Below are 24,964 nucleotides of genomic sequence, written 5' to 3'. Positions count from 1 at the left end.
GAGTACTGAAGCCAGGCTATGTCTCTTTAGCCTCTCTTTAAGCACGTAAATGGGTGTATTTTCTTCTCAAGACCTTTCACTTTCAATCGACCCAGGCCTGTTTTCATGCACACCTGTCGTTCTCCCGGCATGCCTTGCCACGACGTAATCCAAGATGGCGGCGCCCATGCGGATTGGCGCCCTTCTAACTTCTGCGGGAAAGGTGCTTAGATTTTCTGCCGTTTACACAGAAAAAAGCAACATTTAGACAGATTTATAAACTTTTATGTAAGAGTGAAAGGGTTAAGAACATATTTGGGAGGTTTCTTGTGCTTGTTAAGTGGATATTTTGGATAAAACTTTGCGGGTTTTTTTCGTAGGGGGGAGGGGTAGTAACCCTGACCTAGATATCATCTCGATCAGAAAGTGACAACAAACTTAAAACGTTTGAGTACGTCAGAACGATATAAGATAAACATGTTTGTATTTTTCTCTGTATATAGTATGTTCTGAGACCTGAGGTGACCAGACCATGTGCAGCCCTCCTCCAACATGCACCACTCACTACTGACGCAGGGGGGAGTACCACCCCACCCCAGGGGGCCAAGGCACCACCACCTCCTCCCCCCAAGGCCGCAGGTAACCTTTCCATGAAGCTAGACAACTGTGACCATGTTATTCCTTAATTATTGGATGTACATGTAGCATGTTTTTGGATATTGTTGCAAAGAACCAGACATTTCGTATTAGCCTGAGTGTCAGCCTCTTTTAGTCTTTAGCTTTTGTCTGCTCCCCACGATTTAAGGGCCAAAAAGACTGAACCCGCATGCATTTTTGGCCTGGTAGCTGATCGTGGGGAGTGGACAAAAGCTATTAAGGCTGACACTCAGGCTAATTCAGTATAGCTGCATGTATATCTGGTGACAGCTTGTAATATTCTTGGTGTTATCAGTATAGTTAGTTGATTTTACTCATGGTTCTGATTGCTGATCTACATATGTGTAGTTTTTTTTTTTTTTTAGTTGACCACCCATCATTTGGTAGAACAATAACTCTGCTGAATAACTCTCATACTTTTTCTGAGTATAATCTCATCATGGCACATGACACCAACGTGCCACTCACTCCACTTAACACTTTCCTTTTCCAATATCCCCTCTACCCCAATCATAGGGCCAATCATCTCCATGGTAAGGGTGTTTTACATAGCGCCATGCCATGGCCATACATTGTCATTTTCATCAGTTTAAATCATGTGCTAATTTTTCACAATTTTGTTGCCTCAAGGAACACTTCAGTCTTCTTAAGAATTTTCTATGGTCCCTTGGGTCTTTCCTCTTCAGTTTAGATCTTGAACAATGGAAAAATTGACCCCAAAAATTGATGAACCAAACGTTTTTGTGATTTTTGCCCTTGTCTTTTATTTTTTTTAGATCCGGTGTCAAATACTCCCAATGATGACAGGAGTGCAAGAAGACTGAAGTCTAAAAGTGAGGCAACAACAACAGGAACACCTAATCATGTAGCCAGCCAGTGGACGGTTTCAGTCCTTAAACAACTTCTCAGACAAAAAGGCATTAAGTTTAAAGCATCAACAAGGAAAGCAGACCTTCTAACACTTCTCAGGGAGTCAGAAGCCAAGGATGGGAACATATCATCAGGGATAGATACAGCAAGTAACACTAACAGGGACATGTCTTCTCAATTGTCGTCACCTCATCAGTCATTATATTCAGAGCTCAGTGAAAGTACTCCTGGTAATCACAGAACAGTCTCAGAGCTAAGACAACTTCTCAAAGAAAGGGGAATCAAATTCAAGATGTCCGATAGGAAAGGAAAGCTGGTAGAACTGTTAGTGAAGGCACAGAGTGTAGACACACAGACCCAAGACACTGTAGTTCAGGCAGAGAAAGAGGAAGGGGAGCCAAGACATTCCACACTGCAAGGTGAAGCTGGGGAAGATGCTAAAGGTGATTGTCTTAAACCATTGTTTGTTCCACATCTGCAATAGAATTTAACTTTTTTCACCATTCTTTTTCTTCCAGGATTCTGATTTTGGCTTGGCAAAACATTTCAAGTCTTCAGCAGCTCAAGATGTACCAAATACAGTAAAAGATAGAAAGAAATTCTTTAACAGTATATGAATTGTTTTAAGAAGGGATAGATTAAGATATGTATTGTCTTGCCGGTGCAATAGAAGCAGAGGGAGGGAGTGTTCCTGAAGTTGGGGAATCACTGGCAGCCAAGGCACACCAGGATCTAGCAGGTCAGCCCACAACCATCTCAGCAGCTGTAGCAGAGATGGCAGCAGCAGCAGAGGAAGCCAAGTCTCAGTCTACCACTGGGGAAGGGCTGGCGTCTGAAGGGACAACATCCTCAAGCTCAAGCTCTGGGTCGAGTTCAAGCTCTGGGACAAGTTCAAGCTCTAGTTCAGATTCTGAAGGGGAGACAGTCGGTGGACAAGCAGACATTATAACTAAAGAACCAGAGGCTGCAGAGGTGATAACTAAAGAACCGGAGGCTGCAGAGGTGATAACTAAAGAACCAGAGGCTGCAGAGGTGATAACTAAAGAACCAGAGGCTGCAGAGGTGATAACTAAAGACCCAGAGGCTGCAGAAGTGATAACTAAAGAACCAGAGGCTTCAGAGGTGATAACTAAAGCTGCAGAGGCTGCAGGGGTGATAACTAAAGCTGCAGAGGCTGCAGGGGTGATGACTAAAGAACCAGAGGCTGCAGGGGTGATAACTAAAAAACCAGAGGCTGCAGAAGTGATAACTAAAGAACCAGAGGCTGCAGGGGTGATAACTAAAAAACCAGAGGCTGCAGAAGTGATAACTAAAGAACCAGAGGCTGCAGAAGTTAAAGAAGAAGATGCCAAAGCTACACCACAACCATCAGCTTTTCCAGAAGAGCAGGGTGAAGTTGACATAAACAAATCACCGGAGCTGGAACAAGCGGCAACTGCCCAGGCAAATGAAGCAAGTGAAGCGCAGGTGGCATCTGATGAACACCTGTCAGCAGGTGGAGACGGCACACCTGGTCTGGATGGGGAGGCAGCAGAGACAGGTGAGGGAGGCAGGTTGTTGTAGGACAGATGAACCCTGTTGGCCTCCCTGTCTCGCCTCCCCCACCCACCTCTCATGTACAACACATGTACCACACTGACTCTTCTCTCTCTCTCTGTGACTAATCTTTCAGTACACATATTTCCTATTACATAAGATGTCTGGTAGACAGATGAGGTACATATAACATAGAGCCTTGGATATTAACAATTGCAAAATGTACTTGCCAACTGTTTTCTATAGTCCCACTGCCACTTCCCTCAGGGCAATATGGACTACATGTAGTTCATTCTACTTCCCACTGCAGATAACTGTCACTGGAAAGGATGCAGTCCCATACGTGACTAACCTTGTTTCCCCCTTACCATGGTTCTAGTGTAGATTTTTTTTTAGGACTGTACAATTTGTAAGACTCAGTGTGTGCTAGACTGAATGTGATTCTGTCTTTGCTGCTGGACAACTAAGTGTATGCATTTAAACATGTTGTGAAGTCAGAGATTATGGGTGCCTAAGTTGGAGTTACTGTAGACAATTTTTCAGTCACGTGTTGCCTGACTATTTTCCTTCTACATGTATTTTGCAGAGAAGCCAGCAGCAGCTGGACCTGTGTACAAAGTACCAGAGTACTACTCCTACAACCCTCTGTCTTTCTACGACATCGACGCGTCCTGTGACCAGCACCGTCTGCCTCAGCCGTCCAACAAGAAGTAGAGAGACAACAGTACTGCTTAAAGACACTGTCTGCAACTTTCTTGACTTGTTCCTTCTTTATGTAGTCAGGACTACTGAAGACTATAAAATGCTAATCTAATGTGTGAAGTCTAAGATTACAACAAAGTTTAAGACTGTATGTATAGAGGATTTCTACTGGCACTGTTTGCTTGAAATAAAATAGATAATAAGTTCTGTCCAGTCAAAACCAATTGGATGTGTGCTTAATACTTCTATGTATAATGTGTGCATGAAGTTTCAAAATTTATGTCAGAGGTTTCCATAGCTGTGTGTAAGAACAACATGTTTTGACTAATGATAAATACTGAAAGTACTTCATTGACAATGAGAACACATCTTTTTGAATCTGACAAAACAGAGCATCCTGGTATTACAAGTACCCTATGTATTGTTCTAGTTATATATACAAAACAAAACAATTCTTCATCTTAAAGTGTCTACGAATACAATGTACACACAGACCTACTAGTAACAAATGTTGAAGTATGTATGTCAGTGAAACAATGCTAAAATCTTTCACCATACTTGTTGATATACTAATACTGAATGTTACACATAGGTAACATAGTCAGATACATGTATCTGCAGCTACTATATGTTCTTCAAACCTAATGTCATAGTAAGGGACAAACTTTCAACTGCAAGAAAATTATTTCAACTCTCTTAAAAGCACACAACTTGAAGTTGTCACATGTATATGAAACCATGTAAATAAATGGTTACAACAGATTCCAACAGGTCTGATGTGTGGACTTCATAGTAATAGAATTCTCAGCAATACAACCGATTATCCTTAGAATAAGTTCCCAAGTAAATAACCCATTTGCGCAAAATATACATGCTCCAATGCTGAAAACTAGCTTCTCGAGCAATATAAAGATGCCTGCCAGCATTGTATCTCTGATGTGATCTGTTTTAAACTACTTAACACAAGTTCAAGGTACAGTTTTTGTCCAAAACCCTTCTAGTATCAAGTATGCTGTGGTCGCTACCCCTCTATCATCCAGTTAGTCAGCAGTATGATGTTCAGCAGACTGAAGACTCCAAACTGGAGGATGACTCGGTTTCCTGAAAGGACAAGATAACACTTGTAAGAACGTTGTATAAAAACCTAAAGATTAGTCTATCGTTACACTTGTCATTTGGGGTCTGGTTACGCACTTCGTGCGATCGTAGCACGATGGCGAAATGAGAACATCTTGGGATAGCCTGGCATATGTCCTGCAAAATTCTGCTGGCTTGTTATGGAAGGGTTTGCCTTAGATCCTTGTCCGCGATTGGTTGTGTCACAGCCTGCTAATTAATGGTTCTACAGCATCAAAATCGTACGACGATGTAATATGTTATAAGTCTTACCTCCAGAGACCGTGTCTGAGGTGATGTTGGCCCAGTACTGCTCCCGGGACTGGGCGATTGTTGCCCTGAATAGAGAAAGAGACAAACTTTTATAATACTAGTAACACTTAGGTGCAACTGTTCCACCATGCCCTCCATGTATATTATGTATGTGGTCAATCGTAATAAATGAATAAATAGATAAGTTATTGATAGCCAGTTTCTTGGAAATTTGGACGAAATGGTTTAACTATTATCAATTTCCCTAAAGAACAGGAATCGCGTTTTACCTTAATGTTTTAATTGATCGTGGTAGTGGAATGTGTTGGTAAGACCAAAACATTTTTGTATTTAAAAATATCGATGTTTTCGATGGATCAGGAAAAAAAATTGTACTTGTTTGGGGAAATAGTGACGAAAATGCTAGAGATATAAGAGAAAAACGATCGTCTGTTTTTTCTAATACATGCAATACACTTACTGCTTGTTGCAGTATGTTCTGTGGACGTACTGGTTTACAATACCTACGTCATAATCACGTGAGTGCAAATACCATATATGGTCATCTACGATAAAGATAAAAACGGACGTACCAGAAAACGACATCCCCCGGGGACTCCCTCGGCGCGTTCCAGGTGAAGTTGGTTCCGGCGACTTTTACCGAAGTGTTCTGGTGAGTGACGGAGTCTGCCGAGTTGTTGCACGTCAGAGATCGGGTGAAGTCGGGAAAGTCCGACCAGAAGCCGACTGCCTCGTTCGTGCTGTTTCGGGCCTGCAGAAGGATGCCTCGGAAGTCCGCACCCATCACTCTAACTGGTGGAAAGTAATGGAAAACGCCATATACATAAATGCGTATATCTATATCTATCTATGTGTCTATTACGTATCTATCCATGCCTCTCTCTCAGACTACCCCTATGGTAGACGAGCTACGTACGGGACTATTACTGTGAGTGAGTGAGTGAGTGAGTGAGTGAGTGAGTGAGTGAGTGAGTGAGTGAGTGAGTGAGTGAGTGAGTGAGTGAGTGGAATGAGTGAGTGAGTGAGAGGGTAAGGAGCGACTGCGGCAAGAGTGAGTGAGTGAGCGAGCGAGTGGGTGAGTGAGTAAGCGAGTGAGTGAGTGAGTGAGTGACATTTAGAGGACATTCAAACTAGATTTTGCATGCAAAGACATTTTCTTTCTTTACTTCATGTTGGTTTTGACATGCTTTTAAGGCACTTGACATACCGTTTTCACGAACACATTATCGGATGTTTGGATTTCACAATGAAATGGACCCTTAGGACAAAAAAGTCAGCGTCTTAAAGAAATATTTTCTTATTCTCTTCTCTAACTCATATGCTACATGCTAAAGGACGATACCTTATACCTATTGCGTCGATATCAATAATATATTATATATGCAGTGATTGCAACCTTTATCTATAATTTAGAGCTAACAAAAGAAGTCGAGGTCTGAACCGTACTTATTTTAGTACATAAACCTACTTCTCGCGCAGTTCCTATTGAAACACGGCACAGTTCTATCGTCTCACCACACTTGCTGCAAAAGGCTTTATATTTCTGTCAAGTGTTCTGGAGTGTGAGCGTTTGACATACGTCTGTACTTCCCGCGGAGCCAGCCCCGCCTTAATTGACGAGAAAGCTTTCTTGGTTAAAATGTTACCACTTGAGCGTGCAGTGTCAAGTGCCTCTTCGGTCTTTGTTGACAGAGTCTTGTGGACTCCGCACTCTAATAGAATTTCTCAACTGAATCAATGTAAGAAAAGATGTAAGCTGCGTACGTTACATTAATAGTGTTGGAAAACCTGCAATGGCCTACTGTCATCCAGTCTACGTATTACCCGAAGGAAACTGGAGGAAATCTAAGAATATCTACATGTATCTAGTGCGGCTAGGGAGAGGGTGTAGGGGAGTTGTTCTATACAGAACCGTGCTTTGACCAGAACCACGCTCAGGCACGGTCCTGGATAGTCCATGCATATCCAGAACCATGCCTAGAGTAAATCTACGTTCTTGGATGCACGGAGACTATCCAGAACCGTGCCTGATCCTAACCCTTACCCACTGGTCTGGTATGGAACTAGATAGGCACGGTTCTGGGTACAATAGAGGTTGAGCATCCGAGTTAGCTTTTGGCGGGCCTCCTATATATACTCTTTACTCGTTTTATAACTGGAAAAGCATAGGAAGCTATGTTCGTTTTTTACGGCGTCACATATACAGAATGTTTTTGTGACAGTCGAAGTAAAGATGTGGGGTACAAAATTCACTTGTGATGTGGCGGAAACTTGGTCATCTGAAAATCCTACAACGAATTGGACTAGCTAGGCAGTATAGATTTACTGTGGAAAACGTGTGTATGTAGTACTAGTGTACTATGTATATAAAACGTCCAAAGTAATTTTATTCCGTTTCCATCATGTCTTTAACAGCCCAGTCATCCAAGACGTGTTGGCAAGAAACAAAAACCCTGTCTCCACAACACTCGCCTTTCCCTTCTCACTTCACGACAGATGAAGTGGATTTTTAAGACCTCTCAAGTAAAAGAGACTGTCGGAGCATAATATCCATTTGTGTAACGGTCGCTTCCAGTCGATTCTAATAGTCAACAGAAAGCCATAATGGATTTCCATCTCTTTCAAAGTTTAAGTCAACTCCAGTTTTGCAAAGACAAAGGCTTTCGTGTCTTCATCTTTCCAGTTAGAGAAAGCATCCCTTTGCGGTCATTTTTTGCTTGTAGGCAAGTCTGTTTCTGGTAGAATTTTCACAATCAGTTGAAGTAAAATTTGCGTATTTTTTGTAACGGTCGGCTCGAAACGATTGCAAGTAATTGCCGGCCACCGAAACTCAGAGGGGTTAAACTGTCAAATTCATAATTTTTCAAAAGTTTAATTCAACTTTGATGTTAAAACATTTTGCTCTTCAGTTATTCCTTTAGAACAAAAGTGACCTTTTGAACGACAATTTCTACATGAATGATCGAATACGAGAGACAAACAGGTTGTGATGCTGACAAGTAAAATATCAGTTGGTACAGTTTACTGCTACTCACCGAAAGGCAAAGGCTTTCGTATCTTATTTTTTTCAATTAGAGAAAGCATCCATTTGTGGTCAGTTCTGGTAGCGGCTATCAAAAATGCATACCCATACCATTGTTTACATCACGCTGGTCTCCGAAAAAAAAAATCGAAATTTTATACAAGAATTTGTGCATCGAGTCCGGAACAAACAGTGATCGTGATGCTGACATGTACAAGGTTAGTTGCTACTCACCGACCAGTGTGCCTCCGGGTTGGTAGGTGGTGCTGACCGGCATGAGAGTGAAGGGTGTTGCGGAGGAGTTGGCGGTGATGTTGACGTGCCCGGGCGTCAGGTTCTGGCAGGCGTCCGTCGGGGCCCCGCCCGGGAAACACGCGCCAAGCTGCAGGGAACACGCCGTGAAGTACACCAGAAAAACGGACAACCAAACACGACACATTTTTATCTTAAGTTCTGGAGGTAACTTTGAGAGCTGAACGCAGATGTGTTCACTGCAACTTTGAAGCTAAGATTGAGACGGCCGTTACCTATGGAAAGGAGCGAACCATTCCAACAACACCTGAGGGGTGTGTGTGCTTAGGTGCTAGTTATTTGTAAGGAAGAACAAGGGTTTTGACAGCTCACAAGTATAGATTAGAGCATAAGTTTACTCTCTGAGATCGCTAGATTTTTGCAACGAAAAATGTTGGAATTATGAGGCTCGTCTTTAGTCGGTTTTCCCTAGGATTGCTTCAACTCAACTCACAGGCACAAAATGGTACTGTCCACTTAGTTACGGTTGGTTACGACTGAGAACACGCCCTTGCGCCAACTTCTTGCGCCTTTTCCCTACTTGAACGCCCCAAGAAGACGTTCATACCTACACATGAATAATACTAAACATTTCTGTCGGGTCTCTCTCGTGCTCTCCGCAAATACCGAAAGACTCGCTAAAATACGTTTGCTAGCTATACAGTTTTGTACCAACACTTGTATTTGGTGTAGCTCAGTAAATTGTAGCAAAATGTTGATTCTCCGTCATCATACCATAAAGCATATTTTCTTACTTTCTTACAAAGCTCATATTTGTGTGTGTGTGTGTGTGTGTTTGTTTGTTTGTTTGAAAGTCTCGGAATATTCCTTTTCCGATTGTTTCCTTTTACTGTATCGTTTTTGCACCAGTTTTCTACAACGTTTTCGCTGTTGTGTTGTACAGGTTATTTTGACTCCGTCCACACCTTTGTTGCTGACGGACATGTGAAACAAATGGCTTGTTTACAATTGAAGCAGTGATGCGTTAAGACAAAGACTTGATCGCCACCTCCTGTCCTAACACTGTACCTTACAAATTCCACCTTCTGTGCCTTCACACAGGCGGGCTCAGGTACACTGAGACCAGATCAGCCAGGGACCTATCACCTTCTACCTTTGATCTCTCTTTGTTTACCTGTCTGGCATGACCTTGAGTAACAATGTAGGACCGCACCAAGACATTCTGGGGGGTGGGCCGTCCTATTTCACACTTACATTTCTATAAAAGTGAAGTTAGGTACAATACAACACGACGTGTCTGTTCATAACGTTCATATCAAAGAGGGTACGTGGCTCCTAAGTGGAAAATGTAGGCTACAAAGACCACAAGAAGATGGTTGTGGGTTGGTGATGAAAACACCCCCCTCCCAACCGACGCCAGTTGGACCGGCGCTCCTTACAGGTCTGACTGGGGATTTCCGTTAGTTTCGGCAGGTGTAACGCCAGAAAGTTCTCGAGCTCCAAAATGTCGGACAATCCTCGTCAAGATCTGTTCCTGAAGATTTCTAAAAACTTAGTAGACGAAGAACTTCGAGATCTTCGCAACTATGTCAGTGGTGCAGAAATACTGGCAGCGGGATTCGTCCAAAAAGCCAACGCTCACCAGATCTTCATACAAATGGAAAAAGAAGGGAAGTTGAAGACTGGGGATCTCTCGCTTCTTGCAGGCCTACTGACAAAAATCGGCAGACATGACTTCGCCGAGCAGGCAGAGAAAGTTGCTGAAGATGAAAGGAAAGGTACGTAAAACTTAATACCAGCAAATTAGGGTCCAACAACCGTTCCATTACAAGGAAAGAAGTTAAAATTATCAGTAAATAAGTGTAAAATCGTTTGTGCCAACGCCCCCCCCCTGTCTAGAAATTACTGGTCGTTACCCTTACATGAATGTGAAAGTGAAACGCCAACCACGGTGACATATACCAGTTGTTTTCTCAGGAGAAAAAGGTTGATTACACGCGATCCATATCGAGCAAACACTATGGAATATGTAATTAACTGATTTTATGAAATATGTACATTGACGATGACCCCATGCTGCGGGTTAAACATACAACAATCATTTCACGAAAGCCCGTTTCGGGGTATAATTAAATAAAAAGATAGGAAATCTAGACAGGAGAAACAAGAGTTTTAACTATTTTTATACCCATTTCATGAAAGCTTTGGATTAAGTTTCAGAGGTTAAAGTCTGCAGTTACATAACTACATATCATCAGGCTATATCACGTGCGTTCGAGTGTCTTTATGTTGTGGACGAGGATATTGATACAATATTTATTTGATAAGATTTCTATTGTGTTCAAATTGCCAGCTAGTACTGCTCGATATCACGTATTCATGTCAGACAAGGACACAATAGTGACGTCGTGAATAAACAACATGGCTGCCTGTCGCAAAGAATAGCGTTGTGGGTGTGGTTATCGCTCATGGTTAAACATTAACTTTAGATAACGCACGTTTTACGTCACCAATATATATGTCCAGTTGATCATTCTTTATAAATCAACAATTTGTGAATATAAATCTTTGCTGGTGAGTTTTGACACTTTTTTCTTTACTCCTTAATACTTTTTGTTTCAATTTTATCACTGCAGCACTTAAGAAACTTAACATCTCAGCAAAACGACCACGAAAGGAAGGTAGGATTTACTGCATGATATACTTGTTTTTATGCATCTAAAGATGTATAATTTACTAATGTTTTACTGTATACTTCGGTGACAATGACAACCATAGTATGATGATGAGAAACAATCTATTTTATTTTCAAGACGCTGACATAGCCGTAGCCAAATCACCAAGAACAGAACTGACAAGTCTTCAGTATGAGGATGGAGGGGACTACGGCAGAGCTAGGAGCTCTACACAGACGCACGGAACATCTGCCGAGAACGTAATTCACACATACGTACTGGGTAAGAAACACTGATAGCTTATACATTGTAACCTTACTGTGTAAAAATAGGTAAATATTGCTAAGAATGTTTAGACATGAGAACTAGTAGCATAAGTGATACGTCAAACTCAACATGACTCAATGCATTCAGGTACCTGTATGTAGGTTAATCAGTTTGTATCCATAGTAGTAGAAAACCTCAAGACAAGAAAGTCGCTGTAAATTTGATTTGTCAATAAAGATTGTCATTATATCGGTTCCCTGATCCTGTCAACAAGAAATTTGAATACAGAAACATTTATGAAACTATGATCCTTCGAACGGAATCTTTGTGACTCAAATTTAACTCAGCCTGTCCATCTATGAGATCATTCAGTATGACAATAAGAAACTGAGAAACTGAGATCATTTAGTATGACAATAAGAACCTTCTACAAAATTCTACAGAACATACATTTACTTCTAGTATACACGACGATATCTTACAAGTGATAAACTTTTTCTGCAGATGCCTTTGAGTCGTTGAAGCACCTCTTGACAGAGGTGAAAATAGCAGACGACTCCCGTACTGACACCTACAACAGACTGTCCAGGCACGTGGCTGAGTCAGGTCTGACCTTCCGTGCTGAGGTACCGAAGGATGGAAACTGTCTGTTTCACGCCGTGGCCGATCAACTCTTCCGTACAGAAGGGAGACGAACTAGCCACGTGGAGCTACGCAGACAGGCAGTTGACTACCTGAGGGAGAACCCGTACAATGTAAATACATTAAGCAAATATATTAATTTTGTACAAATTTGCATCATCTGAATGCTTAAGGACATGTGAACATTAGATTATGTGTGATAAATAATGTCAGCAATGCCATTGGAAACAATTGAACATATGATAAGTCGTCCACCATCCCACCACCCTCAAAAATGTTATCATCAAAATGTATTTTCACTGTTGACTTTCAACTTGATTTGCAGAGCCGGGGTGATCATCTCAGAGCCTTCGTCCCAGATCAGAACTGGGACCGATACCTGGACTCCATGTCACGTGACGGGACGTGGGGAGACCACATCGTCCTACAGGTCATGGCGGACATGTTTGGTCATGACGTCAGCATCGTGTCGAGTGTAGAGGCGGAGAACTACGTCACCATCCTGACGCCGAGTCCCGGGACTGCGGCTAGGAAGGAACCTCCACTTCTGCTGGGGCATTATGCCGAGAACCACTATGCAAGTCTTGATGGTAACTTCATTTTCTAGGAGCATACACCAACTTTACATTAAAACACTAGCAAAGTAATCGTTAAGAAAATTACAACTGTAAGAAAACAGCAACTGTAAAACACGCCCCCAAGCACCAGTTACCATGGTGATAGACTTCTGGTGTTTGGAGAAAAAAGGGGAAGAAGACTAAGAATAAGAAACAGAGCAAAAATTACTCCAGCTACAGAGCAGGAAACATTCATAGGCTACGAGTTGCTTATCACGATGGTCTTAAAATCCTGCTGTCTCAGCCTAGGAGTACTAGTAACAGCGACCTATTTGTACAGACTCGTGTCGACACGTTTGACGCCAGGCGTCGGAAGTTGTTGTGCTCTTTTGCTTCGCGTCTCTTAGCGTCTGAGAACGCAATTGTCAAACTGCTGCTCCGCTCAGAGACCTTTCGCTCTAGCCCATTCTGGAGCCACTACTGTAGACTAGTCCGCCCACTGTAAGGGCTCGACAGTCTTTTATCTACTTATACCCACTTAGATGTTTTATTTTAGATGTGTTTGTGTAATGTTGTCTGTCTGTGCTATGGGCCATTGAGCCTGAAATAAACAATAAATAAATAAATAAATAAAAACAATGTGTTTCCATAATTCTGCGAAGGTAAGCATAATCAAAGAGCCAAACATTTATTTTGCAGCCAAATCGTCCGGGCAGATGAACCTGACATCTACGCAACACATGTACAGGAACACCAAAGGAAAGAAAGGTTGGTAATGTTTTTCACAAGTTTCTTGATATGCAAATAGTTAAATATCAAAGATTGTTTCTATCTTCCAACATGACTTAACTCACTTGACTTATATGTCGAGTGCCAGTCCCCCTATCTTGTAGCTTTAGCAAATCTGCAAGAGATTGCAAACTATGTAATGTTTTAAATTGGTAGGTAAGCATGCTGTTCTGCTGATCAGCGACGAGTACGGTACGGCTAAAGGTGGCGTGTCGACTATGAACTGCCAGGCGGCGTGTGTGTTAAGGGCTGAGGACGTGAAGGTGTACAACACAGTCCTGTACAACAAGGACAAACACAACAAGGATAAGGACAGAGCCATAGCCGAAGATGGCGTTATTTTACTATTCCCCAAACTCCACGAAGGCGATGACAGGGAGCCATCTCTGAGCTGGCTGACGTATGACCACCTGAGCCGTTATCCAAGTCTTCCTGACGACATCGGCTACGTCATCGGCCATGTAGACATCACCAGCAAGGCTGCAAGAAAGCTCAAGGAAGAACGCCTCGAGCTCCAACACGCCAAGTTCCTTCTCTTTGGCCACGTGATACCAGAAGATACCGAGCACTACAAGAGTGACGAACGGGCGATGGGGATCGGAGACAAGAGCAAAGCCATCCAAGATGACATGGAACATGCTGACGTGATATTCTCCGTGGGGCCTGTCATCTTTGACTACTACCAGAACCAGCTGAGGAGCTCAACACCGCACCACATCTTCTTGCCGAAGCCGTCCGACATCTTCAAGAACACAAAGATGACGTACGTCGAAACGGAGACGAAGGTGGTGTTGTCCATCGGCAGGGTCAAGGGCGTAGAGAGGCTGAAGGGCTACGACCTCGTTGCCATAGCCATGAACGACGTCATCCAGCGTTTCCGAAGAGCAAAGTGGCGAATCAAAGGAATACTGAGGGACGCCTTCCAGCAGAGCAAGAGGATCATAGATGCTAACATCAGATCGGGGTCCTTTCACTTCACGGCCTTGGAGTACGGCACGCAGGAGGATCTGTGCCGCGACATCCGGCAGGCCCACGTAGTCATCATGGCGTCCCGCGCCGAGCCGTTCGGTCTTGTCGGTCTGGAGGCCATCGCTGCAGGCGTTCCCGTCATCATCTCCGACAGGTCCGGGCTGGCTGAGTTCATCAAGAAGGACCTGGACCCCGAGTTCGACCGCAACATCGTGGAGATGGAGGGAGACGACGAACAGGACGCCAAGAGGCTGGCTAAGAAAATCATCAAGATTTTTGAGAACGGACAGAGGGAACACGACGCTGCCCAGAGGCTGAAAGACAAACTCTGGAAGTCGGAGTACTGGAAGGAATCTCACAAGCAGTTCCTCCTGGCATGCGGCGTGGACGGCTGTAAGTAACACATTCGTAACTTTGTCAATAATCAGACAATTAAAGCTACTACCATATGTTATACCTTATACTTCAATTTAACGTTGTATACCTAAAAATGTATGTGGTGCCTACGCCTTAGGGGTGCATAATGTATTCATACATAATCTATTGATGTTTGTTGCAGCAATCAAAGTACAATAATGCTATTGACAAAGGAAGTTCATGCAACAGAATGCTCTCAACTGTAAATATAAATATGCCGACCTGTATATGATTTTTAATGACGGGTGTTACATTTTTAGGCTCTAACAGCAGAGCGGAAGACGCCGGTTGTGCATCAGCGAGTGACATCCATCAGAAACAGCCCAGCACCAGCACGGTGTCCTACGAGAACCGAGGTAAACCTTCCAGTGATCAAGTACACAGCAATGTAGTGATAAAGGTCTAGTGAGAGTCCTACGAACTATATACATTGTGTAAAACAGTCACTTCCACCCTATATGTTCAAGTGATAATTGAAGAGCATGCTGTCGTAATTAGTCATGATCTAACATCTCATGTCCCTGTGTCAAATGTACTTTCTCAGGACAAAGGTCGAGGAAGAGGTCGGCCACCAGCGTCATTTCATCCGATCTGGAAGAGCCGAGAAAGCGACGAAAACAACCGCCTGCAGCTGAAGCAAAGCAAGGTGAGTTCAGAAGACTTATGTCAAAGATTTCTTTGTCATAGGAAAATATCAAATTGTTTGTACATATTTCTATATGTATATCGATATACGGTGTAGATGGATGATTTAGGTAATGTCACCCCAACTACCTTCATACGTCTTTCTTAGGACAAAGGACGAGGAAACGGTCGGCTGACAGCGTCAGTTCATCCGACCTGGAAGAACCGAGAAAGCGACGAAAACAACAGCCTGCAGCTCGAGCAAAGCAGGGTGAGTTAAGAAGATTTATATAAAAAATTACGATGTCATTGGATGATATTAGATACAAGAGAATGATATATATAACTGAGGGCAGCGGAAGCAGTGCTAGTATGCGCATTCCCTACAGTTGTAAACATTCTAGGGCGAATACAGTGCCCAATCCCTACATGTCAGACAGACCATTACATGGCCTATATTTTCCCGTTAAAGTTATGTTTCGATACTTACACCTTACCGACTACATTGGTATTTAGCAACATCTTATATGATCTACATTTTGTTCCAGCTGACGTGTCGAGGTATTTCGACAAAGTGGTCCGCGGGGCCAGCGCCAACTGGGACGACCTGGCACGGAAGCTGAAGTTCGAGGAGAACGAGATAGATGAGATACTGGAACTGAAACGTGGCAACAACAGCAGGTGTAGGGAGATGCTGAAACGGTGGAGAAACAGGAAAGGCAAGGCTGGAAAAGCGGCGACTCTTCAAACTCTGAAGAAGGCTCTTACAAAAATCGGCCACACACTCACCGCCGAGAGTTTGGAAGGTATATCTGAATTTATCCTTTGTTTGATTGAATGGATGCGTTGCGATTATATTTCGTGAAAAATGCTTGTATATTAGTGCACTTTTCAAGAATATGCTTGAAAATATTAATGTTATTTTATTTTTTTCAGATGTTTCAGACTCATCGGAATCTTCAGACGACTAGTGCCCCTTTAGTAGTGCCAGGCTCGGGCTGCAAGTGAAGTTACGCCACTTCTCGAGTCACAACACAATAGCTATCTACTATAGAAAATATCGTGACCCTAGCATTTCCAGATCATGCATAATATGAGACATCAAACTCGGAAGTGCCGCTGCAGTACCATTACAAGCCGCAAGGGAGCCCAAAATCTAATCATGTCGATAACTCGTTAAGACAAATTTACATACCAAACATGAAGACAATCCATGTAAGCTTTTTCGAGTTATCTGGTCGGGGTGGTGGATTGGATAAAGCGGTCCGACCAAGTTGCGTCCCCTAGCAGAACGTGGGAGACTTACAGGCCTAGTCTGTAGATGAATTTTGTGTCAATGACCTGTACATGTATAGAATGAATAGCCTCCTATTTTTACAGCCATGTACGTTATGATGTGTCACTTATGTTAGATAAGTTTCAACTTCAGAAGTCTTTTCTCATCTTCCAGAGTGGGTCACATTTAAGACCATTTACTATAGTAATTGAGTTGTTGTTTTGATGAAAGACATGTTGCTTTTACGTTTTAACTGATTCATAATTGCACTTGACCAACAGTATCGAAAAATTATTGTACAGTGTTCTGATAATATCTAAATTTGTAGTCAACAGCCTTTGTCCTAGGTATTCAATTCCAGTACAGGAATGACTGACTGTCAATTGATTTGTTGCTATCTTTGTATAGGAGTGAATAAAAGTCTTTGTTCTCACGTCACCAAGCGAGCCGTTATTTTTAGTGTATTTTGCTTCTATTTTAGTACAAGAGTGGCCGCCGTCATCATACCATTATCATCATACCACAAGGAAGACGTCCGTACCTGAATATGTGTTTAAAGTCTCAGAAACTCGTACTGTTTCGTTTTTACACTTAAAATAAGCATCATTTCTCTTCAGTTTTCCTTAATAATCACCCTGTCCGCTGTTGTGTGTTGAATTTTGTACAGGCTATTTTGACTCCATCCACACCTTTGTTGCTGACGGACATGTGAAACTATTGGCTTGTTTACACAACAGAAGCAGTGATGCGTTAATACACAGACTTGATCGCCACCTCCTAACCGCATTGTACCTTATAAATTCCGCCTTCACTTCTCCTTTCTACTGAATGTGGTATTTGATGTTCTTCATATACAAATGAGGTAAACAGATAGAGTCCACATCAGCCAGGTGTAACGGTACGGTCAATACCTGCCACCTTCTACCTTCGAACTCTCTTTGTTTACCTGTACGTCTGGCGTGACCTTAAGTACAATATAGGACCGCACCAATACATTCCGGGGGTGACGTCTTATCTCCCTCGTATATTTCTTTATGGGTAAAGTTGGATACGATTACGCACATGACATGTTGTTTGTGACGATCATAAGAAAGAGCGTACGTGGTTCCTAAGTGGAAAAATAGTAGGCTTCAAAGACAAAAAGGGGATGCTAATGAGCAGATACTGAGATGACACCCCCCCCTCCCTACAGACGCCAAATAGACCGGCGCTCTTTACAGGTCTGACTGGGGATTTCCGCACTTGTTTCGGAAGATATATAGCGCCACTAAATTCTCCAAATGTCGGACAATCCTTGTCAGGATCTGTATCTGAAGATTTCTCGAAACTTGGTAGACGAAGAACTTCGAGATCTTCGCAACTATGTCAGTGGTGCAGGAATATTACCGGCGGGATTCGTCCAAAGTGCCAACGCTCACCAGATCTTCATACAACTGGAAAAAGAAGGGAAGTTGAAGCCGGGAGATCTCAGCCTTCTGGCAGACTTGTTAACAAAAATCGGCAGACATGACTACGCTGAGCGGGCTGAGAAGGTTGCTGAAGATGAAAGGAAAGGTATGTCATCATTCATTTGGATCCTAGGACTAAAAACTATTTAAAAACACCAAAGGCAAAGCAATATCTACATATGGATAGATTACGGAGGTTACTTCCGGACGTTTCGAGTGTATCTGTATCTGTATCTGTATAGCCGGTATAACCGCCTTTCGGCGTAACACACCAGCTTCGCAGGCACGCGGCGCGGCGGCAGCTGGCTATATTACACCGATCGACTTGTTACACCTAACCCTTGAACTTCTAGCGCCTTCTAGAGTGGCAACTAACACTCTTCTTCAGCGTCACTGAACTGAACTGAGAGAACTAGGCGACACTATCACATCACACTAATAAAAAAAAAACAAGGGTACATGTACATTATTGGCTAAGAAATTGCAGCGGTCTGTGAATCAATCGTATCAAATCTTCTTCAAATTTACTATTCGGTACGTAACTGATACATGATGTAATGTTAACTGTGCCCCTGTGTTTAATATACTTTGTCAGGACAAAACACAAGCCAAATGCCGGCCGCCAGCGTCAGTTCATCCGAGCAGGAAGAACCAACAAAACAACCACCTGGAACAAAGCAAGGTGACTTCGGATTGAATTATGTCAAAGATTTCGATGTCATCCGAAAATATCAAATCTTTTATACTTGTTTCTGTGTATCCCGACGTACCGTGAGGGAGTTATGCCTGCCTCATATGTTCCTTATATATGTTCAGGTCGTTACTTGTACAGGTTTGTCTTTGTCTTTGTACTTATACATGTACCAGGCCTAGTGTGATAGGCGACACACCCAAGTATCATAGCGGAAGTGAAAATGAAAGTACATGTATCAGACATCAGAAATGGTTTTCGGTTTCAGTCACGGTTTTCTTTGGATGTTTGATCAACGTTGTATCAGAATTTCGCCCGATGATATCTTTCCAACAAAACATTTGAAAACTAATGACGGAAAACCATCCTTAAATACGCCAATACGACCTAGATTGAGACGTTCTGCCTAAGTGCTAGACACAATAGATTGCGGTCTTTGCGCAGCCCAGGTGTATTACGTTCTACGTTACGCTGTGCGTGTAGATATTGATACTAGAAATGTGTCTTCTTGTACTTGACAGGTGTTCGTAAGTACTTCTTTTTCGTCAAGGAACGTGTCAGCTCAGATTGGAAGGACCTGGCCTTCCATCTTGGGTTTGAACAACCAGACATCGACAACATCGATGGGAGAAACCGGGATGACAAGTCCCGCTGTATGGACCTGTTGGAGGAATGGCTCAAGCGTAACGGAGAGAGAGCCACCATAGAGGTCCTGATGGAGGCTCTGTCTGAGGCAAACTTACAAAGTGTTGTGGACGGTCTGAAGGGCATTCATCTTGGTATTTATTAAATATTGGCTTATAACTTTGAATTTGAATGTAGAGCAAGTAGTATATATAGCATGTATAGTTTTGGAAACAGATAAAATTTATCGAAAATTTTTAAGCCACATCGTATACTTACACAATGCATGCATCATTTCCATACTTAAGGACACTTTAGTCCATGTCTTCACTAATTTGCATATCAGTCAATACTTCGTGCTTATAAATATTAAACCTGCCTTTTTCCTGAAAGCCTCTAGTGTCACTGACAAAAGGTAGTGGATGCTACGTGAAACGTCTGACCGTTTCCAAGATCATATCCAGTTGCTTGAGTAACTGTTTTGGGGCGTATCTTATTACCTAGATGTCTAACCTTCACCGAAGAGTCTAGTCCCTAACCATATTTGCATAATCCCCATGTTGCACAGGAGCTGCCATGGACAGTCCGGTACAGCTGACCTCCACACAGGTAGTGAACGACAGAAGGGAAGTCTCCATCACACAAGAAGCGGAGAAAATCCTCTCCAGCCTCCCTCCGCGCCCGGTGGACGTGGTCTCCGTGGTGGGACCCATGAGGAAGGGAAAGTCTCATCTTGGGAATCTGCTGTGCAAGAGGAAGTCTGGATTCCAGCTTGGATCCGAACTAGTGTCGGAGACAAAAGATTTCTGGTTCTGGATCGGTCCCCATCCCGTACAGTTTGACCGGTACATCATGGTTATCGATACTGAAGGTAAAGGGATAGAATCATCATGCAACATAGAAACACGACGTATTGAACCTTTCATTTTTTTTTAATACCAACATTTCATGACCAGACATGGTGACGGCACGCTCAAGTTATATCAACTTATTTTATGCCGAAACCAACGCAGGTAGAGGACAAATATGGAACAGGACAATGCTCATTTCACCTGAGTTAACTGAGGAAAGTCGTGTAAAAAAACTTTTATTGTTGTACGTTTTAATAGACAACTAAAATTGAAAACACACCTATACAGGTTTGGGTGACTACGCCGGCGAGGGGCAGAACGAGAAAGATCTGAAGTACCTTGTTTTGGCCACGCTGTTCTCCAACCACCTAGTCTTCAACCTGCAGGGAAACCTGGACCACACATTTTTATCACATCTCAGGTGCGTCTACATACATTTCTTAGACTAGCAGTTATTGTGATTGTAGTATTGTATTCTTATGCACTTGTATGACCTTGTCGGCATGGTGGCTTTGAAAACGTGTCCTTATGTCCACCTGTTCCACCATGCCTTCCATGTATATGGAAAATTGTAATAGATAAAAAGATACATAAATAATTATATATACAGTTAACTGTTGTGTTCATCTTAAGGATTATTGGAGACCTGTCAGAACACATCCGTGTTCAGAAAGATGGCGGTGACGAAGAGAGCGATCTCGGTGAACACTTCCCGACGCTGTGGGTCGCCGTGCAAAACACGCATCTGGATCCACCTCAGGTAAGTCTCATTACGTATATATATACAACATGCATCAGTATAGGACTATGTTTTACATGCATCAATTGTCAATGTGGGGTCGTGTGGCGTAGCGGCAAAATGCTCGACTCGGAACCAACAGGTCCCGGGTTCGATTCCTGACATGTCACCGATCTTGCGCCCTTGGGAAAGGCACTTAACACGACTTTCCTCACTTTAGCTCAGGTGAAAATGAGTATTGTCTTGTCCCCTGTATTGGTGGCGGCATTAATATAAGTTGAAAAACCTTGATTGTGCCGTCAACACGTCTTGTGAATATATATGTTGGAATAAAAAAATAGTTTTTTGTTCGGTTACAGGTCTGCTTTTGTGGTACATTATATTTCAGGAAACGATATTTTAGTTGGGAAAGCAAGCTAAACACAACACTATATCAAAATTGGGCACTAGTTATTGGTCTACGCTCATAGGAATCCTGAAAAAATCCATCAAACATTTTCTTTCTGTATTCTAAGGGGCTGTCACCAGATGAATATCTGGAGGAAGTTTTGGAACGGAAAAAGGGACACATGAGGGCGGTCCGCGATCACAACGCAATGACGGACGCAGTGAAAGATTTCTTCCCAGAGCGACATCTTCGACTTATTCCTCCTCCTACAGCCGACAGGGATACTTTGAGGTACGCAATTAATATTTCAAGGAAAAATATACTAGTAGTTCTTCCCGTCATTTACACACATGTAGTAGTCCAACACGGGGGCTGTTGTTACTCTTTTGTGCAAGGGCCCTCGTCTTCGCCATGCATACATTTATGTTTACCGAATTCGAAGGAAAACATGTATTTTTGCTCTGTTTCCTCTACTTCTTCTCATTAATAAGGTCAATGACCTGAACCTGACGTCTGTTACCATGGTAACTAGTGTTGGGTTACATCAGGTTGCAATTTTATAGCAGGAGGGATTTAAACTCCTGTCACCATATACTAGTATATTAATGTGTTTGAGTAAGAATTAACAGAGCAGACCATATGCGACGGTAAACATGCATTTGCCTTGCGAATGTTGCCATTCTAGTATAGATATATATTTACCGCCACGGATTGCTATAGGTTGCGTTCGTCTTTTTTGATGGGGACATAAAGTTGCACGTCAAATAGCCATTTACATTCATCAAGGAATGCTGTCGTAACTTTCAGAAACCTGGACAAAGTGAATGATGACGTTCTACAGACAGATTACGGCGATGCCGTCAACAACTTCACCCGGGAAATCTGGAACTCCGGTCTGGTCAAGACGGTCAATGGAGCCGAGTTAACAACAACAGGTCTGTTTTTTCTGTCTGGATAAATGCCGTGGAGCACCAATATATCATTTGATAGACTTTGTATTGCTAAATTATTTCAATATCCTTTCTTGAATAGTGTATTGTAGTAACTTTATCAAGTGTACCTCACCGGATAATTATTCGGGAGGTATGATAATGATGATGATTTCAAAGTGTCAGACCCCACACTTCTAAAGATAAGTAATTCTACTAGAGTCCGGCTGCTTTAGATCATGAAGGTAGTTGCTCCATGTTTATATCTATATAGCACTGAGTTTCTACCTTGACACCTGTTTCAGGTCTTCTGAACATCATGCGGTACTACGTCAGTGCCATCAACGCCCCAAAGGCGATGCCGTCTGTTCTGGGCGCGTACGAGGCCATGGTGGAGGGGGAGTGCCGCCGGGCGGTAGACGACCGCGTGAGGCAGTTCTTGGAGACTGTTGAGGACACAGTGAAGCCGGTCATGCCAACTGACCAGGAGGACTGCGACAAGAGAATCCGGACAGCAACAGAGGACGCGGTTTCCAAGCTGTGCGAGGACGTGGGGAAATGGGACAAGACTGGGACCTGGAAGAAACGTCTTCAGGTAAATACGAGTATCCATATTCTAGTCTAAAAACAACTTTTTCAAACTTTCAAACACAAATTTTCAACCAGAACCTTAGCCCGTCCTGATTGTTCATGTGACCTGGACAATTGAGTGCGACGTGAGAAATAGGTCAAAGGTGATTGGAAGTCGATATTGTCCCCCGTCCATGCTCAGTGAAGGTCAGAAGATCCTGATATAGACATCTTTATTAAAGGTTTGTTTGTTTGCTGTGACCCAGGAATCTTAATCATTTGATTTTTTTAACCTCGTTGTAACAAGACAAAACTGATGATATTGTATGTAACGTTATGCTCATTGAATTTCAGGATGAACTGGAGAAAGAACGTCTTTCCTTACTTCAGCTGAATAGCTCCAAGGCCAAGGAAAAAGAGGCCAGGGAAGAAGCAGAAAGGGCACAGGCAGAAGCGAAGAGGCTGGCGACAGAAGCGGAGATAAATAAAACCATCGAAAGCATCAGTTATGGCGGCAGTGGGCAGGTAATATGCTGCAGCAATAGTATGAAGTAACTAGAACATATCCATTGGGCTGAGCATTTTATGTTTACCGAAGGAAAACATTGTTTTCTACGTTTCCTCCTCTTCTTCTTCTCCAAACACTGACCTATGACCTGTCCAATGACCTGATTTGTTGACGTCTCTCACCATGGTAACTGGTGTTGGATTACATAATGTTGCAATTTTATAGTAGGAGGGATTTGTACTCCTGACCGTATATACATGGATGTATTTGAGTAAGAATTAACAGAGCAGACCATATGCGAAGGTAAACATTAATATGCATTTGCTTTGCAAATGTTACCTTTCTAGTCTTTGTTTTGTATTTCTCTCCTTGAGGATGATACACGCACAAAGCTACCTACGGATAGTGTCACGAGTACCCTGAGGTCATCAATGCCGTTGTTTTTGTGGATCTGCGCTAATATTGTTTTTTCTCCAAGTAGATGTTGGGTTATATGTGCCCATTGTCTAGAGGAGTGTTGATGTTGCTTCTGATTTTAATACCTGATTAAATTATGTAGTTCCTTGTCGTCTGATTCTTTCTTGTTTATTCCACAGGTTAACATAGCAGGAAGAACGATCTCTTATAACACGAAAAGTAGAACCTACAACTGGCAACGTGTCTACAAAGGGACGGCCTGTGATGTCTACAATAATATCACCGGCAAGTCAGGGAATCGCCAAAGCAAACAGGGCGCGGCGGAACATGCAATAAAAGATGTGTTCCGCCAGCTGAGGGCTAACAACATTATCTGAACTTGAAAGTGCATCTGTGTTGGTAGAACGGTTACTAGTATTATGAACATTATTGAACTGTAATTGCATGCCAACACAACACATTGGGTGAGTCCAATTTTTTGTGTTGGCAATTACAGTTCAATCTTGTTCATAACATTATCTGAGGCTTGCAATGAAAGCTAGCATACGGCAGAAGAAGGCAAACTATGCCAACCATAGTACTTGACATAATTTCACCAAATCCTTACGGCACTTCAAGTGACAGTAAGAAGGATTTTACGGCAAGTTATGACAGTAAAAAAAGTTTAAAGTGATACACACAACTAATGATTCAAGTAAACATTCTCACGGTCGGCATCCACCTACGTACATACGGTAATGCTCAGGTCACATTTCCAAGCCCAGCTGTTTGCATGCACGAAACTGAATAAACAATCCACGCCAACAATATGAACACATTGTACTCATGACTGGTTTTTCATTTTTTGTGTGTGTTTGTTGTCTTTTTAATATGTCATACTTTTCATTCCTGGACACTGCCACTATGGCATACCAAAAATCATCACAACCCATAAAGACCTTATTAATTAATAGGCTGATCACAAGTATGGCGAAAACACATTGTGACGCACACACGCTTTCACGCACGCACACACACACAAACCAACAACAATACCTACACAATCGAAACTGACCAACCAACCAACCAGCCAGCCAGCCAACCAACCAACCAACCAACCAACCAACAAACAAACAAATTTTTCGGCCGCGGGTTACTCTGGTTCTGGTATATAAATATGACATAAATTTGGTCGGA

General features: G+C 42.6%; 3 protein-coding genes across 4 annotated transcripts; 2 read left to right on the top strand and 1 right to left on the bottom strand.

The window, feature by feature from the left end:
* Window positions 1-125: 125 nt before the first annotated feature.
* On the top strand, window positions 126-3,222 carry LOC109474507 (osteocalcin 2-like). Of its 2 annotated transcripts, XM_019774798.1 has the most exons (4): window positions 126-202; window positions 483-618; window positions 2,177-2,769; window positions 2,830-3,221. In XM_019774798.1, exons 1-4 carry the CDS (start codon window positions 155-157, stop codon window positions 3,067-3,069), a joined length of 1,017 nt encoding a protein of 338 aa, XP_019630357.1. In that variant the 5' UTR covers window positions 126-154; the 3' UTR covers window positions 3,070-3,221. The 2 variants fall into 2 exon arrangements, with proteins under 2 accessions (XP_019630357.1, XP_019630356.1); XM_019774797.1 differs by having other exon boundaries at window positions 2,177-3,222.
* Window positions 3,223-4,638: 1,416 nt separating this feature from the next.
* LOC109474515 (putative defense protein 3) lies at window positions 4,639-8,659 on the bottom strand. The gene is made up of 4 exons (XM_019774808.1): window positions 8,390-8,659; window positions 5,706-5,925; window positions 5,134-5,198; window positions 4,639-4,845 (listed from the first exon to the last, which is right to left on the bottom strand). Exons 1-4 carry the CDS (start codon window positions 8,592-8,594, stop codon window positions 4,766-4,768), a joined length of 570 nt encoding a protein of 189 aa, XP_019630367.1. The 5' UTR covers window positions 8,595-8,659; the 3' UTR covers window positions 4,639-4,765.
* A 1,207-nt stretch (window positions 8,660-9,866) lies between these two features.
* LOC109474418 lies at window positions 9,867-24,582 on the top strand (the record flags this gene model as incomplete). Its single annotated transcript, XM_019774713.1, has 20 exons — window positions 9,867-10,185; window positions 11,854-12,104; window positions 12,317-12,581; window positions 13,248-13,316; window positions 13,494-14,699; window positions 14,984-15,079; window positions 15,268-15,369; window positions 15,517-15,618; window positions 15,896-16,153; window positions 17,959-18,177; window positions 18,667-18,753; window positions 19,284-19,541; window positions 19,955-20,257; window positions 20,526-20,658; window positions 20,871-20,997; window positions 21,492-21,655; window positions 22,172-22,299; window positions 22,599-22,888; window positions 23,218-23,388; window positions 23,968-24,582. Coding segments are annotated over 20 exons (4,746 nt in total), but the record flags the coding sequence as incomplete, so codon positions are not given.
* Between the last annotated feature and the right edge of the window lie 382 nt (window positions 24,583-24,964).

Source organism: Branchiostoma belcheri, unplaced genomic scaffold (assembly GCF_001625305.1).
Source record: "Branchiostoma belcheri isolate BF01 breed outbred unplaced genomic scaffold, Haploidv18h27 scaffold31, whole genome shotgun sequence".
NCBI lineage: Eukaryota > Metazoa > Chordata > Leptocardii > Amphioxiformes > Branchiostomatidae > Branchiostoma > Branchiostoma belcheri.
The sequence above is the reverse complement of the archived record's forward strand: the minus strand, read 5'-3'. Positions and strand labels throughout refer to the sequence as shown.

What these genes read in the sequence shown, in the direction of transcription:
- LOC109474515 (XM_019774808.1), bottom strand. Translation starts at nt 8,594, where the DNA reads ATGTGTCGTGTTTGGTTGTCCGTTTTTCTGGTGTACTTCACGGCGTGT. An exon ending in ACCCGGAGGCACACTGGTCG is followed by an intron (nt 5,926 to 8,389) that starts GTGAGTAGCAAC and finishes ACTTTCCACCAG; the next exon opens with TTAGAGTGATGGGTGCGGAC. An exon ending in CCGGGGGATGTCGTTTTCTG is followed by an intron (nt 5,199 to 5,705) that starts GTACGTCCGTTT and finishes TTCTCTATTCAG; the next exon opens with GGCAACAATCGCCCAGTCCC.
- LOC109474507 (XM_019774797.1), top strand. Translation starts at nt 155, where the DNA reads ATGGCGGCGCCCATGCGGATTGGCGCCCTTCTAACTTCTGCGGGAAAG. An exon ending in TTCTAACTTCTGCGGGAAAG is followed by an intron (nt 203 to 482) that starts GTGCTTAGATTT and finishes CTCTGTATATAG; the next exon opens with TATGTTCTGAGACCTGAGGT. An exon ending in TCCTCCCCCCAAGGCCGCAG is followed by an intron (nt 619 to 2,176) that starts GTAACCTTTCCA and finishes CCGGTGCAATAG; the next exon opens with AAGCAGAGGGAGGGAGTGTT.